This window comes from Punica granatum, chromosome 8, assembly GCF_007655135.1.
Source record: "Punica granatum isolate Tunisia-2019 chromosome 8, ASM765513v2, whole genome shotgun sequence".
In the NCBI taxonomy this organism is placed as follows: Eukaryota; Viridiplantae; Streptophyta; class Magnoliopsida; order Myrtales; family Lythraceae; genus Punica; species Punica granatum.
This window is the reverse complement of record NC_045134.1, coordinates 2,638,635-2,656,127: the sequence shown is the minus strand read 5'-3', so window position 1 is coordinate 2,656,127 and position 17,493 is coordinate 2,638,635. Positions and strand designations below refer to the sequence as shown.

Here is a 17,493-nt window from a genome sequence, read left to right as displayed (position 1 = left end):
TGCTCTTTTGCTTCCGAGCTTCCCTCGCCACTACTGTCAACAAAGCTTCCATCGACCGACGCTACTGTCAACCTCAGTATTTCCTTCCGTAATTGCAGAGGTTACAAAAAATCTCCATCGGACAGATTCAGAACGAGCTTAATCTGTCTTCCGAATGTACGGGATGAAGCCCGATTCACATCTGAGACTACGACCTCCTTTCTTCTACTTATTAATACGAGGAGGCAACAGCGATATCGTGTAATTAAGTCCGGATGAAGAGTAGCCTTACATTTGATGAATGACCAACCACCTGAAAACCTCTTCTTCTAGGAGCCACATTTGACCACGTCGGCCAATTCTTCCATGCTGGCACGTGTGGGGCTCGCCGTCAAGAAACTTTAAATTTGAGGTCAAACATATTTCTGACTCTACCCGTTCCCATGGTTTCGGTCCTCCAGGGGAACACGAAATTATCAAACCAACCAAGTTAGTTCTTTTTTTTTCTTTTAAATTTTCATTTATTACGAACATCACATTTCTTGCAGCTATCTATATACGTACATGTCTTATATATAATATATATCACCATCACAACACGAAGATGAAGACCTGACAAGGTAATATAACAGGGGGAGAGGACAAGCAAGCAAGAGGGGAAGCCGCACTCGGGGCCAGTGGGTTGTGGATGAGGAGTGCTCTCCACTTATCTCCTCTTCCTCATCATATCCTCTCCTCTTCCCTCTCTCTCTCCGAGCTCTGCAAGACAGAGAAACAATGGCCAGCTGGGTCCTCTCAGAATGCAGCCTAAAGCCCAGAATCCACCCTCAGCCCCACAGAACAACTCTTCCGTTGACTCCATCCTCTGTCAGTCTTAAACACAGCCTCTCCTCCCCATTGAGGATGAGGACAAGCTGGGCGCTCAATGTGAGCGCACCGCTCCACTCCCCGCCGATGGAGCTCGCAGGAGGAGGCGGCGAGGGGGAGGGTGAGTTCTTCGACCCGGGTGCACCGCCTCCCTTCAAGCTGTCCGACATCCGGGACGCGATCCCCAAGCACTGCTGGGTGAAGGACCCGTGGAGGTCGACGTTGTACGTGGTGAGGGACGTAGCCGTCGTGTTTGGGATGGCGGCGGCTGCGGCTTATCTCAACAACTGGGCAGTATGGCCTCTATACTGGTTTGCTCAGGGGACCATGTTCTGGGCCCTGTTTGTTCTTGGCCATGACTGGTGAGTGCTATAGTACCTTTGTACGGAGTAGAGAATGCCACTTTGGTTGTAATTTCAATCTAGTCCCTGTAATTTTAGTCGGCTCAATTTGGCCCCCTGAAGTTTTGCTTATCTGTCTCGTTCGGGTCTGCAGTGGGCACGGGAGCTTCTCCAATAACCCAAAGCTGAACAGCTTCGTCGGGCATCTCCTGCATTCTTCGATCCTCGTCCCCTACCACGGCTGGTTAGTCTCTTTGTCTTGTTTTCTTTTCATACACATTTGCTTATAATGAACAAAAATAAATAAATAAATAAATAAAATAAGTTTCGATCACTCCGATTTCTTGCTTATAGGAGAATTAGCCACAGGACTCACCACCAGAATCATGGGCACGTCGAAAACGACGAATCTTGGCATCCTGTAAGTACCCCCTTTATCCCCCCGGATAAGTAAAAGCTTATCTCCCATCGAAAGCAGCATCTGAGATGTTGCTTCTTCTTTTTCGGTATCTGTCAGCTGCCAGAGAAGCTATACAAGAGCTTGGATACCGCAACTCGGCTGCTGAGATTCACGCTGCCCTTCCCCATGTTCGCCTACCCCATCTATCTGGTAAGAATTTATACACCATACATAATATGAACACCAGGTCGATCCCGACAGTTGCTTAGTTCCACACCTGTAACTTTTTTGATGTTTTTCAGACCGAAAATATGATAAATTCAAATAATAATACTTGTACATATGCATAGCTAAATTTTTAAGTGGCTGTGATGTCTTGGTTTGAGCAGTGGGGTCGGAGCCCGGGGAAGAAAGGTTCACATTTCGACCCGAACAGCGACCTCTTTGGACGGAACGAGAGGAAAGATATCATAACGTCCACAGCCTGCTGGGCGGCTATGGTGGCTCTTCTTGGATACCTCTCCTTTGTCATGGGCCCCATTCAGCTGCTTAAGCTCTATGGGGTTCCCTATTGGGTAAGTAGGCCCCAGACTACTCAACAGTTATCTTTCGGTTCCCGTCCTACCGTTATTAACTGCCTCGATTTCATGTCGAAAATGTAGTTATTCGTGGCATGGTTGGATGTGGTAACTTATCTGCACCACCACGGGCATGATGATAAGCTGCCTTGGTACCGTGGTCAGGTATAGTCTTTGCTCTCTTTGCGACCGGGGATCGATGAGAGCGCTGAGTTTTTGAATTCCCCCCCCACCCCCCTTTTATGAATGTTCATTTTGTAGGAGTGGAGCTACCTAAGAGGAGGCCTCACAACGCTTGATAGAGACTACGGATGGATCAACAACATCCACCATGACATTGGGACCCACGTGATTCACCATCTCTTCCCTCAAATCCCTCACTACCACTTGATCGAGGCTGTGAGTACTCCCATCAACTTCTTGCACCTGAAACATCACTTTCCTCGATTGGATCAGACTGGCCGATTCAAGCGAGCAACGGCCATGCAGCCAAACCAGTTCCTGTACATGGGCCATTGTGCACAAGAACTAACCTGAAACAACCTCTCTCCCAAGGAAACCGGCCTAAACCGGAAGTGACCTGATGGCTGTGCAGTTTATGAAGATATCTTCCTTATCTTTGCTAGTACTAATGATGTGGGTTTGTTCAACATTTTAACAGACAGAAGCAGCTAAGCCGGTGCTCGGGAAGTACTACAAGGAGCCGAAGAAATCAGGACCTCTCCCATTTCACCTGCTTGGAGTCCTACTAAAGAGCATGAAGGAAGATCATTATGTGAGCGATTCTGGGGATGTCGTCTATTACCAAAGGGATCCTCAGCTTTTTGGGTCTGAGAGCTCAAAATGAAGTCCGATGCCAGGGAGAACTAAGCATTCTCTTCAACCAATCATTGACTGATATTGAAACCCTGGAGAACCCATTTTCTCCTTCCCAATTCATTTTCTCTCCTTCCAGCAATGGAGAAGCGGTGCAAAACCGAAAAATTCATAACCCTCTTTGTCATCGAGATAATATATAGCTGTATGATTCCACTGCTAAGAGTACGAAAAGTTCTATTGAAGAATATAACATATAGGCAATATTTCTAAGAAAACCTTCTCTAGGTTGTTCTGTCAGCAAGCAAATGATTATTCACAAGTACCGTTATCACCTTCCAGAGAGCCAACTCTTACATGATACACAGTACACGGTTTAAGACAATGTACAAGCAATTGAATCGTGAATGAACTGAGAGACAAGAATGTTGGTTCAATGCGAAGTTGACAAGAAACTGGACTTACACCAGTTTGATTTGTTATTACAGCGAGGTTTCTCCAATGATTTTTTGCCTTGTGAGAAGTGCATTATTGGTGCATAGAGCGTACCGCAGTCATGAAAGACGATATCCGAAGCTGATCCTTGTTTATTCCGTCTGAACCACAAATTCCACTGCTAACATCGATCCCATCGGGTTTGAGAATAGAGAGAGCTTCAGAAACATTCTCGGGATTTATTCCTCCTGCTAAAAGCCATCCGTGCTTGCTTCTACTTCTTGGTAGCTTGAACTGTGCCCAGTTAAATCCTTTGCCACTGGAATTAATTGATAATATTAACCACGAGTACTTAATTTTAGGAACCAAGAGAAATGCCAATCAGAACTATAACGAATTCGCTTAGCTACAGATGAATAAGCTTCAGATATCAAGATAATAATTATTGGTGAATTTGTTAGTAACAGTCTATGATAATCTTCGCTATCACGCGTCAAATAAAAAGACAAAAAAAAAATGAAGATTAGATTAACATGCTCTCACCTGCCACCTTTCGCGCTATCTACAAGAATCCAGTTGTATAGGGAAGATTCCCCCTCTGAGATCTGATTCACCAGGTCACCTTCTTCATTTGCGTGAAGAACGTAAATTATTCTTCTTTCTTTTACTAAAACAGGAGATGCAGCACGGGAACCATCTCCATGAAGCTGCAGCATATTGCTTTATTAAAGAAAAAGTCCATTTTCACTCTTATGGATGCTCACACATTCGTCAAAACCTATAAACAAATTACCTGAACAAGTTCGAGATTAGCTTCATCAGAAGCCCTTAATATTGTCTCTGCATCATCATCCACAAAGACTCCGACAGGAAGTGCCCCATGTTCCCTTGCAACCTTAGAGATTTCCTTTGCAGTGGGGAGTGATACCGAACGTTTTGAGTTGGGCCAGATAATCATCCCAATATAATCAGCTCCCGCTTCCGCTGCCATAGCGGCATCCCTAGGGGATGTAATTCCACACATCTTAACCTTAGTCCGGCTTTTCTCTTGGTCCTTGTAAGTAGTGAAGGCATCATCAGATTGAGAAAGAGCGCACGAGATATTCCTCTTGGAAATAAGGGGCGGCCTTAATGAGCCACCGTGGAACACCTTCCCACCTTCACAAAAGGAGATGGTTGAGAAACAACAAACGGAAGATGTCTGTTTCAGGTTCCCATCACGAGGCACAAAGAAAAAGCCCATAGGGTCAAAACATTAGCAAGCTAGTTCAAAGCCATAATTTTTTTTCCTTTCCCACTTCAAACTCAGACCTAAGCCGAGGTCATCATTTGCTAGAATGTAAAAGCATACAATTCGAAGAAATACAAAAGAGTAAGGCGGGACAATGCGTACCTCTTATTTGACTCTTTTGTGGGATCACAAACTTGGACTGAAAAGATCCAGCAGCTAATCCTGAGAGGACGAAGACAACAGATCACGTAACAATCAGCGAAAGTAACCGTACAATTGCATTATAGGTAAGGCAAAATTCATACAAAGCTACATCAGGAGAAGATACAAGTCCAAGAATCGATATTTATCCACCACCGAAGATGTCAGCTGCTCTGAGACAAAGAGCTACCAGCACACCAATGACCAACGGGGCAGTGCACGGACCAAGAAACACAATGCCCACGTTCTGCCCTGCCGAGCTCGAAGGAAAGGGCGTCTCTTTTTGCTTTGAAATGCTAAAAAAAAAAAAAAGGACTCAAGGGGCAGATAATTTCTTGTCGTCAAACAAATCTCCAAAGCCATCAACACACGTTCAAAATGACACAGAGAAAAGAGACTGCGAATGGACAAAGAAAGTCAGATGATCAGCGCCTCAGGATTTTCATCCAGACAGCTCTGTCTGAGAGCATTCAGCAAACAGTTCGTGTGCAGCATAAACAAGAACTTCGCCACAGCAACACGTAGACGCAGAGAGAGAGAGAGACCTGTGAGCATGTTGTGCTGACCTGCCGGGGAGAAAAGACGAGAAACAAACACGCCGTACTGTGTCAAATGACTGAAACGCTGCGCAACCTGAGCTCTTCGGTAGATTTATCGTTTTTCCTTTTCCTTAAAGTTACCAAAAACAGGAAAACGGAAAAGGGAAAACACGTGTTTTCCTTTTTCCCTTAGTTACCAAGAGAGAGAAAAAAAAAAAAAAAAAAAAAGAGTAGGGAAACGACGCTGTCGGATTTTTCCAGGCTCCGTGGTTGGGCCTATGTGCATCCAAAACGGGCCTGATTATTTTCCCCAGAAAGCCCAACAATTCATGGGCCGGGCTATGTAATTCGGGCTGAAAGGATTTCTCAACCCGAACCCAGCAAAAAACGCAAGAACAAAATTATCAAAATGCCGTATGAAACGCGGAACGACGTTTTTGGTTTTCTGTTCTCTTTGCAAATAATAGCTTTCCTTCATGTAAAACAGACAAGGAATATTTGCATCGGCCGCACATGTGACGGATATAATAAACAATTTCCTCTTATGGACTTTCAATGCTCGTAGCAACGACACAGTTGAGCAAACCATATGAAGTATCGATACGATTTTTCATAAAAACTTTTAACTGTAAAAAGGCCGAATCCGAATCCGAATCCGAATAGGTTCCGTGGGGGACGGGGCGGAGAATCTTCGAGGGAAGGGTATGGTACAATAATGGTTTTGTGGAAAAAGTTTGTGGGCGGCTGTGAGTCACTCATCAATCTTTAGGAAAATTAAAAACGACAGGGATGAAGGCAAACGACAAATATAAAGAGTGGACTGGGGCCCGGGCGTGATTAGATTTTAGATATTGGGGAACACAGTCCCCATCGTTGATTTTTCTACCACCCATAAAAGTCCAACTGTCGATAATTCCAATCCCCAAGAGTCTTCGCAGAGAATTTAATTGCTTCGACGAACTTAGAAGGGAGTGTGCAGCGCAGTGACATAAATTTTCATCGAGAAATAAGAGGTTTTAATGTTATATTCTCGGCAATAAAATTCATCATTTATCATTCCTTCTCGTTTAAATTGACGGATCTATGGATATCCCTCGTAAGCCGAACAATACGAAAGAAAGATGAAGAGAGAAACATTGCGCTAGACCTCCTGGAACCTCTTGAATTATATTATGTTATGATATGATGTGGCAATCACTGTCAGAGGAAACAACCAACGAAGTCCATGCCTATCCTGTTCTTTGGACGGTGATGACAACGACATTATATTTTTATGACTTTTCCCCGTAACCAGAAAACAAAATAATATAATAAAATGAAGACAAAAAAGCCGATAATAACAACATCAATAATTAATTACATTAACAAACATAATCTAATTGATGATTGTTCGGGTCCAGGATGGCGTCTTAATAATCTGATTTAATTCCCATGTCTTCTTCTCTTTTATTGGCAGGGCCTAGTTAAGGCTGTAATTCATCCGACTCCGAGAAATCGAATGTCGAATGCGATACGAGTATACTCAGATACCAGTTCTCATGACAATTGGACATCCCTTCGAGGCCAAATGAAAAACTCGAGGCGATGAAGGCTAAAACCGACCAGAGAACAGGACGGTACCGTACCCGTAATTCACGACTGCAGTGAACTACATGAATTACTTCGTTTCAAGCTCAAAATTATCCAAGTCGAATGTGAGTCATAGCATCGAGTAGAACACAGTAGCCAAGAAAATGTAAGTACGATTATTTCAGCTATAATTGTCTCTCAAACGACATCATCGTCGTCGGACTACACAACAAAGGAAATTATTTATCCCCCTACACCCTCACTACTCGCAAATCCTCTTGCAGGATTGAGCAATGTATTATATCGGCAACAAAAGAATCCCGACTTCGTCCAGCTTCTTCGACTAATCCCTCAGCAATTCTTTAAGTAGCAGAGTTTCGCTTCTACTTTATACCTATAAAGATGCAATGTATCGATCGGTACAAACGTATACAAGAATACAAAGAATATGAGAACTGATTAGCTCGTTGTTAGCCAGAGCGAACTGCGGCAGCAGGCTCTTTTAAGCCACCGTCTGCTCCTGCTCTATGTACAGCTGATCCACCCCCCAGGGCAGAGCCATTACGTGATTCCCCGTTCCATTACTGCTCCGCTGCTTTTCCATCCCGCGCTCTCCCTGAGGGACGTCTCTCACCAGGGAATTCACCCACGACACATCAGGCTCATCGGAAAAGTCTGCCCTGTTAATGGAGTTATTGGTGTCCCTAATCCCGAATGAGTAAGACTTCCTAAGCTTATTAAGCTCATCCCCTCGGACACCCCAGTCCAGCTTCCCATCAGGAGAGCCCCAGCCAGAAAGATTGGACTGAGCCATCGAATTCGCATTCCCAAATGGCCCTTGAGTGGAGGCCCCACGGTCTATGAAGCTCTGGCTCCTCTTTGTCATAGCTGCTGACCGGGAGTTCATCACAGCTGTTGCCACAGCACTGGATGAATCAAACCCAAAAGGAGAAGTCTTCCTCACGGGAGATGATGGGAAGTTACTCTGGCGGAACTGGGACATGTTCTGGCGCATCTGAACGCCAACCGGGGACTGCATGTGGGCAGCAGAATGAGCGCTGTTATTAGTCATCGGGAGCCCCTGCAGCTGCGACAGGACAGTGGGATCGAGAGACCTGAGGGAGTCCTCAAAGTTGGTCGGCTTCAAGTCTCCGATTCTTGAGAAGTCCTTGTTTGAGTAAGAGGGCGAGGAGAGACGAGAGATCTCTTCCAAAAACTGGTTATTCTCGAGACTGAGAAGGTCCATTTCCAAATCCAAGTCCCGAGAGGACAAGCCTGTCTTAAGCCGACTGCCAGAGAGCTGCAGAGCCGGTGGGGTATGCCAGAGGCCCATACTCTTCGGGCTCGCCCTGGGAGACAACGGAGGCGAAAATGACTTGGGTGAGGGTAGGGCCGAGCCTGTGGATGCATACACAGGTCGTAGCTCCTCAGGCTTGTGGGCAAAGAAGCAAACCTTTCGGGCACAGCCTGTTTCATCCTTGCAGAGCCGGGTCTTGTACTGGGCTGGGTGGAGCCACGACTCGAAGACCCCGTGAGCATACTCGCAGGCATCTCCCTTAGGACATGATCCTTTCCGAAAATCAGGGCAGGGGACACAGCTGTAAGGGTACTTCCTAGGGTCCCGCCTTCTCGCATTCTCTCCAGGGTGAACGAAGGGGCACTCGGTCCAATCATGGGAGTAAGCCCTCGAGCAAGGCTTCACCTTAAAAGTATACATCCTGAACTCATCAGAGCTGTAAATCCCATTATTAATATCAGGCAACGGGACATCAACTGGATACTCTTTCTTCTCCGGAGTTGCTATCATCGGCTTATCTTCGCCAGCAAAGCCTTCACCCTTGAACAACAATTTCAAGGCTTTCCTCCTAGATGGCGTTAATACCAACCCAACCAGATCAACAGGCTTATTCCCATTGGAGTCAACGCTGTAAGGGTCTGCAGATGAATCAAGCAAGAGCTTGACGGCCTCGATTGAGCCATGAGACCCGCCCACAACAGCACAGCGGAGAGCGGTCGCCTTGTCAGACCCACAAGCCCTGTTCACATCAGCTTTGCCCGTGCCGAGAATATACTTCAAGACATCGAGGCTACCAAACATGGAAGCAATCATAAGAGGGGTTCTCTCCTCGAACCCCATCTTCCTCGAGCCGATTTTTCTTCCATACCAAAAGCAAGGCTCATCAACATCACAGCCCTCGTCTTCAACCTCCCGCTTGAAGGCTGCAAGATCATTGGATGCAGCGAGCTCAAGCAAGACCGAGCATCTACAGGGAATCCGATCATTCAGGGATCCACCTTCCATGGAAAAATCAGAAGGGCAGAGTTTGCTCTTCGAACCGCTGCACATGTCTGAGTTTCTGCAAATTAACAAACAAGATAATAGATTAATAAGGGGTTCCAAGCAGAGTGAGCCGCCCAAACAAATAACCAAGGACTAATAGCATTTCAATAAGAACAGCGTGCGTATGAACACTAAAAAACCATGTCATGCTGTCTCCTAACCCTATTCTTAATGCCCGATAAATACTAAATTAAGGTCTAGTCTATTCAATAAAGAATCCTCAACGGGTCAATCTCAATCCACGAACTCGACGACTTGGTCACCAGGAGACATCGTCTCCTCCAATAATCGAACAAAAATAATTCATTTCCTCCGAAGAACAGGTCCAAACAAGTAAACCAAAACATAAATATTGGAACTTTAATCCCAAAAATTCTCAAGAAGCAAAGCCCATTAATAAAATTCAAAGAACAAGTAACCCCAGAAGATTGTTCATCCAGCAGAACAGAAGGACCGGATATAACCCAACAAAATCAGAGACAGACTCCCTAAAAATCGTACCGTTCTCGGGGTTATGAGGCAGAGCAAGCAAAGCAGAGTAGATATGAGCTGAAATTGTAAGTTTTGGAATACAGAGACCGGGGAGAGACCTCAGATTGAAGGAATGAGGTGAACTCCGAAAAAGGGTGCCCAATGGGGCCTTTTATGCGATTCTTCCACGAGAGAGAGAGAGAGAGAGAGAGAGAGAGAGAGAGAGAGAGGAAAGAGAGGGGCAGAGATGTTTTTTTCTTTTTTTTTTTCCTTTTTCTTGCTTTCTTTCTGGGCTGTTTCCCGGCTGCGACAGTGATTGGATTTTAGGACAACCGGATTTATGAACAGAGTAAATTAACATTTTGGTAATAGAGAGATTGATATTAATCGGATCTGAAAAAATTTTTTACATCAAATAAAATATTGATAGATTAAATAAATATCAGATGAAATAAGTCATTCAATAGTAAACGGAAATATCTAATGTGGTATTATTTTTTATTTTTTTAATCAATTTTAACCTTATCCTATTAAATGTACATCATATTATCCCTTCTATCAGATGATTCCGCCGAACTTTTAATGACAGACAGACATAATTGATAATATGATGTACATTTAATAAATTAAATTTGATATAACATCGATCTATTTAGGTATAAATTATTAGTTTACTATATTTATAGTTGTAGCAGAATAGGAATACTTTATGATCGGACCGAGCTGACGATAGAATTAGTTTTAATCAAATAAAGTAGGGACGTGATCGAAGAATAATTATTAAAAAGGAAGAGAAAAAGAAGTTGAGGACTTTTCTTCGAAGGTGGACGTCCGTTCTGTCAATCGGCGATCCAACTTTGTTTGCTTCCCCTTTGTTTCTTTGCATGAAATGAAATGCAAATGAGATGCAGATGCAAATGCAAATGCAAATGCAGTGGCGTGGGTCCCGCCCGCGCCAAAATATCTAACCGCCTCGATCGGTAGGCGGTCATCCCGAAGAGGGCAGAAATTCTATCGCTAGCGCTAGCCCTAGCCCAAGCCCAAGGATTCTATTGTCATCGTGCCGTTGATGGGCCTCGCTTCTGGGCCCACTCGGCCCAGTAAATGTTGGGTTTGGACCTTCTTCGGTCACGCTGCTCCATATTAGGTCCAACGAACATTAAAATTTGGGCAACATCAAAAATATCAGTTAGTACAGATATTAAGGTTTTGAATTTAAATGAAGACAAGATCACGGGGTCCGGCTCGGATTGGATCATACCATTGGTTGGTTTTTAGATTTTTCGATGGTTGGGCTTCGGCGAGTAGCTTGTGTATATCAAGCCCATGATCAGACGTTTACTCATCGTATTATCGGGTCCTATGGCCCATTAAATATTAATTCGAGAAACCATTTCGCAAATCATTTGCTAGAAGAAAATTGACATCAATCACCGCTGCCCCTCGGGTCATACTCATGACAAACACTTGCGTTGTTGTTTTCTGGAGCGAATCTCTATCGATAGAGTTGTTAATAATAGACCAGGAGCGCATAGCAATCAACAGTCAAGGAGCCAAGTTGGAAGATTACCTGAGTTTGAATCGCGATTTTTTTGTAAGATTTTCATGAACATGACTGTATCTTTGGTTTTTCTGCTGTAAGAAATTTAATTGAATGGGATATATAGAGGTGATGATAGAACTAGACAAGACAAAATCTGATACACAAAAAATGATAGAACTAGGCAAGACGACCAATTCCTTGGAGTAAGCTGAAGATACAGATGCCCTAGCTGCAGATTATACACACAACCACAAACCTAACGAACATACGGACCCGATCGACAAAACTAAGAATTCACATTCCCAAACAAGCCATCCTATGATCTATGTACTTGAAATTAGGACCCCGGACCTAACACAGACCTAGTCGTAACGTAGAGGAGCCAAAAACCTATTCGAGGGATCGATGTACATGTACATCCCTATCACTACATAAGTTTACAAATATTTTGCAAGGCAGGCAACTCCCTGACACTTGCTCTTCCATCGACACATCTTCACAACAGGCGAGAAGACTTACTGTTGTACGGTCAGTAAGCTCGTACCGCCTCTGGAGCTGGGCAAATTCCCGGCTCAGAACATTGGCCATCCAGTCCTTTAACTGCTTATCATCACCGTCGGACGTGTAAATGGCTGAAAGCAACTGCTCCATCACTTTTGGTTCGATCTCTATCAAGCATTCCAACCCAACAGTTTGACGGAAACACTCTCTGATCTCCTTCAATATCCTCTCTGCGAGAGAATCGAAATCATAAGGCTTAAAAACCACAGTAGCATCTGTGCGGTCTATGAAATCAAGCAGCCATGCTTTGGAGTTATCACAGACATCACACTCCATGCTACACTCGTCAGAGTCTTGTGGTTCATCATTTTCTGCTGGGAGATTCAGATCGAGATCTTTGCTCGATATCCTATAAATCCGCTTGTTAACCATTTCCAGAGTCTCAGACGATGCTTCATCCTCATCCAGACCCATGAGCTTCCTCTTGTTCACATGTATAGGACTCGAGGCATTAATTACATTGTCATTGGCATGCTTGACTAGTATTTTCATCGGCCACCCTTTAGCTTCGAGCACTCTTTCCTCAGAGAATCTACTGGCGGTTCCATCCAATTCGTGAGAGTGTAGAATTTGGTTGGATTTCAAGAAACTCAAGGTTGCCACAAAAATCGCCCGATGTACTCCAATCTCCCTACCACGGGAATCCGAGAACTTTCCAGTCAAAATAGCCTGCAGGAGGCTGCTCTGGACCTGCTCATCAGCCCTGTCCACATTCTCCAGGAATACAACACATACAGGTTTTTTGCTCAGCTCCCCAGCAATTATGTCCACCGGAGTCTTCCCTCTGTGGTTCAGATCGTCAGGCAGGGAACTGAGATCGATGTGTATAAGGTGCTCCCGGTTCCCATAAAGGATTTCGCAGAGGGAAACAGCAACTTTCCATTTCCCCATTCTGTCAGGACCAAGGAAAGTGAGCCAAAAATCCCCTCTGGTGCTCATCTGATGACGAGTCCCAAAATTTCTTGCCCTGAAGCTGGCGACCATTTGGCTTATTCGACTTATAGCCTCTTGCTGCCTTCCCACCTTCTCCCTGATATCTTTGAAAATAGCCTTGAAATCATCACTGAAGAATTGCTCGGAAATGTCAGGAACAGAGCTATGTGTTTGAGTTGGTAGCTTCTCCAATCTCTGAATTTCAGGTTCGGAGTGTATTCTCTGGCCCATGTTAGTGTTCCTGGAGGTCACCGAGGAAGGAGAAGCTCTGCACCCATCGTCTACGCTCGAGTTGGACCCGCATCTCATCAGGCCTGAATCCATATCCTCAGGCTTCGAAGATTTCTCCCATAATTTTGTCAAGAAACTTTCCTTCCTACTAGAGTCGGTAGCAGGAGCAACCTGAGGAAGACTAACAGAAAGTTGAGGACGAGAGATCTTCGGCGTGTCTGCGGATAGAGATGAGTTTATGCTTTTACATCGTGCCCCATTAATGCTCTGATCATTGATTCTCTCGCTTCTCTCCTCAGAAGGAAGGAAGCCCATGATAGTTTTAACTTGAGAATCCATGCGATGATTGTTCGATACAGGAAACTGTGGACCCCGATGAGCATGCTGAAATTTATCACCCCATTCATTCTGCAGGCCCGTGACGGTTGTGCTCATTGCAACTCTATCATCTTTTGCCTGAATGAAATGTATGATCGGATCATTCCCGGAATTTCAAGTACTTTTCTATCCAAATTACAGATTGGGGAGAACATACATATTTATTAGGTTGGCTGAAAAACAGATTTTAATACCTATGAAGAAGTTCAGAAAAGCAATAAAATTCACATGTAGACCAAGTTGTGCAACTTATATTCACCTTTACACTTGAGCCGAGCTCAGTCATCCGCAACCATGAAGGCAAGCTATACTGGTACTGATCGGCTACGGAAGCAGCAAGCCCCGATTTGGAAATTTGAATTGTTTCTCTTTCACTTTTCTTCTCGGTGCAGAGGTTACACTGGGATGGACACTGATATGGACTGCTGCTCAGAACTTGACCGTTGTATTCGCCACAAGAAGAGAAGAATCCCGCAAAAGGAACGAACGATTCCATCAAGCTGCATAAATAATCGAGTAACTCTGAGATTTAAAGATCGAGAAGGTAGTTTGCACAAATAAAATGATCAGATCTACCAATTTATCACATAGGAACCAAGAATCAGTTCTCTGCCTCGTCTACATACTGAACAGATATCTCAAGATTGTTATCCTCATCATTATGGCAAATTTACTCAAATTCTGTAACGAAGAGGCTGAACTTCTGTCAAAAGTTCGGAAGAGGAAGTCATACGGGGACAATCACGTATCATTTATTATCTTCGACTTAAGAGTGTTATCGCACATTTATTGGATTTCCTGGTTTCAGAAGTAAGTAAGAACATATAGGTGATGAAAGCCTCTCCTTTTCTATTGATTATTCATCTTCCTTTTCTTGTTTTGTTTGTATTTGATCCTTCTGCTATTTTAAGCTAATTGTTTATTAATGATGCTGAGAATATTTTATCAAGAATGTGTAAACCTATGAACATGTCATGCTCTAAGCCGACAGAGGCTATGCAGAAATGAATGTACCAACCCACTGAGAGACAAACCAACCTGGACCGAGGGCACGATTCCGCCATGGAGGGTCGGACGGTAGTGATGGGCAGAACCTGAAGATCCCACTCTTTCTCCACCACCGGAAACTTGCCCACAAACTTTGAGTATGTCTCGTTGCTGGCCGCAGAACCGATCAGCCTCACCTTCCCGCGGTGAGACTCCAGCAGCCTCGTCAGCCTCGCCACGATGTTGCTGATAACTAGATCACTCATCGAGTTGCCCGATTCACAGCCGAGAAAGGACTTCAGGTCGCCGAAGCTCACCACCAAAGCTTCCCCATGAGGCTGGGAAGTCACCATACAGACCGCTTCGTCGAGCCTCTCGTCAACAGAGCCTTCAGATATACTGCTCTCGATGTCCATCACGGTGAACCTGGAGAGCTCCGGCGGAACGATGGCTTCGGGTTTAGCTCTGCTCTTCTTCCCGAGGGTTTCGACGAATTCTTTGAGAGCCCCGGGAGCGCAGGCACCGACGAGCAAGGGGTTGCACCGCCCACCGCTCCTCCCGAGGAGGACCTCCCCTATCCGGCGGCAGTTCGCGTCCCCACTGCCGTGTAAGAACCCCGGCAGGACGGAGAACGGGAACCTGACCCGGCCCTGGCCGGGATCCGGGTCCGGATCCAGGCTGCAGAGGAACAGCGGCGGGCCCCGGGGCCGGCCGGTGTATCGTAGGAGGTGAGGAAGGGGGCGGAGGATGGCCAGTTTGATCTCGGAGCTCCGGAAGCCGGCTTCCCCGAAGACCCGGCTCACACCCGGGTCGTCGAGGATGGAGATGATCAGCTGCTGCAGCTCCACCTTGATGGTGTTATTAATGGAAGACTGACTCGACAACTGGTGATACAAGTGGAAGTTCTCCGGCTGCCGCCTCTGATTGGCCTGCGACCGCTTTATCGCGGCCATGAGGGCGTTCGACACCGGGGGGTCGTCGGTGAGCTGCCCGGAGGGCACCCGGTCAAGGGACACGCTGAGGCAGAGCTCCAGCGCCTTGAACTGGAGCCGGGACGGGTACGGGGGCCCACTCCCGCGCGCTCGGGCGCAGGCCTCACGGAGCACCGACGACGGGAGGGAGAGGAGCGCCGACACGGCGTGCAGCGAAGTCGTCTGAGCATGGCCCCTCCGCCGCGCCACAGCCACCGCCTCGTCCAGCGCGTGGGCCGCCTCCGCCGTCAGGCATTGTCTGGCGATGCTTACCGGGGTTGGCATCGCCGCCGGTGACGGAATATATATTTTTCGCCTCCGGGCAATAATAAATATACAAAAAAATCAAGCTAAAAATATATAAAAAGGGAGGGAAAAAAATATGTGCGATGTCTGTCCGGTGGTCGAATAAAATAATCGACTGGGAAGCGATTTTTTTTTTTTTCCCCGGGTGTTGGTTTTTTTCTTTTTTTTTTTTTGGGGGGGGGAGGGCAGTTTCTGATTTGAGAAATTTGGGCATAAATGTGTGTTTGCTCAGGAGGGTATTAATTATTTATTAGGGGAAGAAGGAGGCAGTGGAGGGAGGAAGCTTTTTGGTGATTGGGGTTGGGTGGGCCCCACCAATTTTTGTGCCCGTGGGCCCTACTAGCCACGTAAAAAAAAGTTATTATTATTATTGTTATTGTTATTATTATTATTTCTACCGAGACACATCCGCTTTGCAAACGATAATGATACGCTCCAAGATCGGCATGCAATGAAATGGAATCTCTCCGCCTTAAAATTTTTGATAACACGAAGATGCTTCAGGGTGGTTTCTTTAGTGATTGAGAAATGACGAGACGGATAGGAATATAAGGTTTTCCGTTTCGAAATTCACTCACGGCAAAAGAAAAATCACGGATTCATCGTCGGGTCTTTTCCCCCAGATGACATTTACAAGTGTGACATGTTAGGGAGAACACAGTGATGTAATTGTAGTGCTTTTAGCAGTGGGTGGCTGATGAGCATAGTATAGATTCTCCTATATCTTGTAAGATCTTTGTGCCCTTATTATATTACATTACATATACATATACATATATATATATATATTTGTGTCTGTAAAAAAATGTGTGATTGATACAATTCTTTTCTGTGCTGTCATAGTATTTGGAAGTTAAATCAATTTCGATTAAATTAATTCAAATCAAATCAACTTATTAAAAAATAAAATTTTTCAACGTTGATTTTCTTCTTCTTCTTCTTCTTTTGTTGGGTTAAAGAGGGATAGAGAGGAGGGATGCTGAGTCCACTGACTCTGACTGGCTCCCACGACACCAATCAGTGTCTCTGTTTGCTTACGTGGCATTTCCAGGACCATAATGTTCCAGAACAATTTTTGACATTTACCTCTCCGAGGTTAAAGTCCTAATCACTTTGAATTGAATAATTATTGTTCATAATAAATGTAAAAAATTTATTTATGTGAACAACGTCCTAATCGCCTAAAAGCACAGAGGCCTACGTGGCACGGCTTACTTTAGGTCCTTGACTGCCCTTTTATTATTTTCGGGTTTTCCTTTTTATTTCTTTTTCCTTTTATAATTACTTTTGTTCTGTCTATTCTTTTTTAATATTTTTTAATGATCTTTGTCAATTCTTTTTAACCATTTATATAATAAGATATCGCCAATACACGTGAACTTCTAGAAATATTAATAGATCTCGACATAGATATATCAGATGCATAATTGTACTGTGAAAAGTGCATGCATGGGAAACTCATCTTGCACATGTCTTAAGATTTTCGAGTCTTAGAGCTGGCCCTTACAACCTTGGGACCAATTCAAAATATTGAGATTATTGAAGATATATATATATATATATATATATATATATGTTCCACTTTACACTATTACCAGCACAAAAACATAAGAGATGTTATTGTTCGTTCTATAGTGAATACGGCCACATATAGGAATGAATAATTACGAATGTCTAAGAGAAAAAGCATACATCCCCTCATCTGACTCGATGAGATAATGAGAACTAATTCATGGAGGATGACTTTTAAACATGCTAACACGCTTGAATATAATGTATACGTATATGGGCATAACTATAGTATGTATTAATTAT

General features: G+C 44.6%; 4 protein-coding genes across 8 annotated transcripts; 1 reads left to right on the top strand and 3 right to left on the bottom strand.

The window, feature by feature from the left end:
* Nucleotides 1-549: 549 nt before the first annotated feature.
* LOC116189591 (omega-3 fatty acid desaturase, chloroplastic-like) lies at nucleotides 550-3,259 on the top strand. The gene is made up of 8 exons (XM_031519310.1): nucleotides 550-1,208; nucleotides 1,342-1,431; nucleotides 1,542-1,608; nucleotides 1,705-1,797; nucleotides 1,977-2,162; nucleotides 2,250-2,330; nucleotides 2,427-2,564; nucleotides 2,827-3,259. The coding sequence occupies exons 1-8, from the start codon at nucleotides 757-759 to the stop codon at nucleotides 3,010-3,012; spliced, it is 1,293 nt and encodes a 430-aa protein (XP_031375170.1). The 5' UTR covers nucleotides 550-756; the 3' UTR covers nucleotides 3,013-3,259.
* A 34-nt stretch (nucleotides 3,260-3,293) lies between these two features.
* LOC116189592 (N-(5'-phosphoribosyl)anthranilate isomerase 1, chloroplastic-like) lies at nucleotides 3,294-5,553 on the bottom strand. 4 transcript variants are annotated; one of them, XM_031519312.1, is made up of 6 exons: nucleotides 5,394-5,553; nucleotides 4,953-5,144; nucleotides 4,810-4,869; nucleotides 4,210-4,574; nucleotides 3,960-4,123; nucleotides 3,294-3,735 (listed from the first exon to the last, which is right to left on the bottom strand). In XM_031519312.1, the coding sequence occupies exons 4-6, from the start codon at nucleotides 4,438-4,440 to the stop codon at nucleotides 3,510-3,512; spliced, it is 621 nt and encodes a 206-aa protein (XP_031375172.1). In that variant the 5' UTR covers nucleotides 4,441-4,574; nucleotides 4,810-4,869; nucleotides 4,953-5,144; nucleotides 5,394-5,553; the 3' UTR covers nucleotides 3,294-3,509. The 4 variants fall into 4 exon arrangements, with proteins under 4 accessions (XP_031375172.1, XP_031375174.1, XP_031375173.1 ...); XM_031519314.1 differs by having other exon boundaries at nucleotides 4,976-5,144; XM_031519313.1 differs by having other exon boundaries at nucleotides 5,415-5,548.
* Nucleotides 5,554-7,109: 1,556 nt separating this feature from the next.
* LOC116189590 (zinc finger CCCH domain-containing protein 47) lies at nucleotides 7,110-10,002 on the bottom strand. Of its 2 annotated transcripts, none has more exons than XM_031519308.1 (2): nucleotides 9,888-10,002; nucleotides 7,110-9,313 (listed from the first exon to the last, which is right to left on the bottom strand). In XM_031519308.1, the coding sequence occupies exon 2, from the start codon at nucleotides 9,301-9,303 to the stop codon at nucleotides 7,459-7,461; it is 1,845 nt and encodes a 614-aa protein (XP_031375168.1). In that variant the 5' UTR covers nucleotides 9,304-9,313; nucleotides 9,888-10,002; the 3' UTR covers nucleotides 7,110-7,458. The 2 variants fall into 2 exon arrangements, with proteins under 2 accessions (XP_031375168.1, XP_031375167.1); XM_031519307.1 differs by having other exon boundaries at nucleotides 9,799-9,963.
* Nucleotides 10,003-11,444: 1,442 nt separating this feature from the next.
* LOC116188199 (protein SMAX1-LIKE 7-like) lies at nucleotides 11,445-15,893 on the bottom strand. The gene is made up of 3 exons (XM_031517399.1): nucleotides 14,453-15,893; nucleotides 13,674-13,914; nucleotides 11,445-13,492 (listed from the first exon to the last, which is right to left on the bottom strand). Exons 1-3 carry the CDS (start codon nucleotides 15,655-15,657, stop codon nucleotides 11,702-11,704), a joined length of 3,237 nt encoding a protein of 1,078 aa, XP_031373259.1. The 5' UTR covers nucleotides 15,658-15,893; the 3' UTR covers nucleotides 11,445-11,701.
* Nucleotides 15,894-17,493: the final 1,600 nt, after the last annotated feature.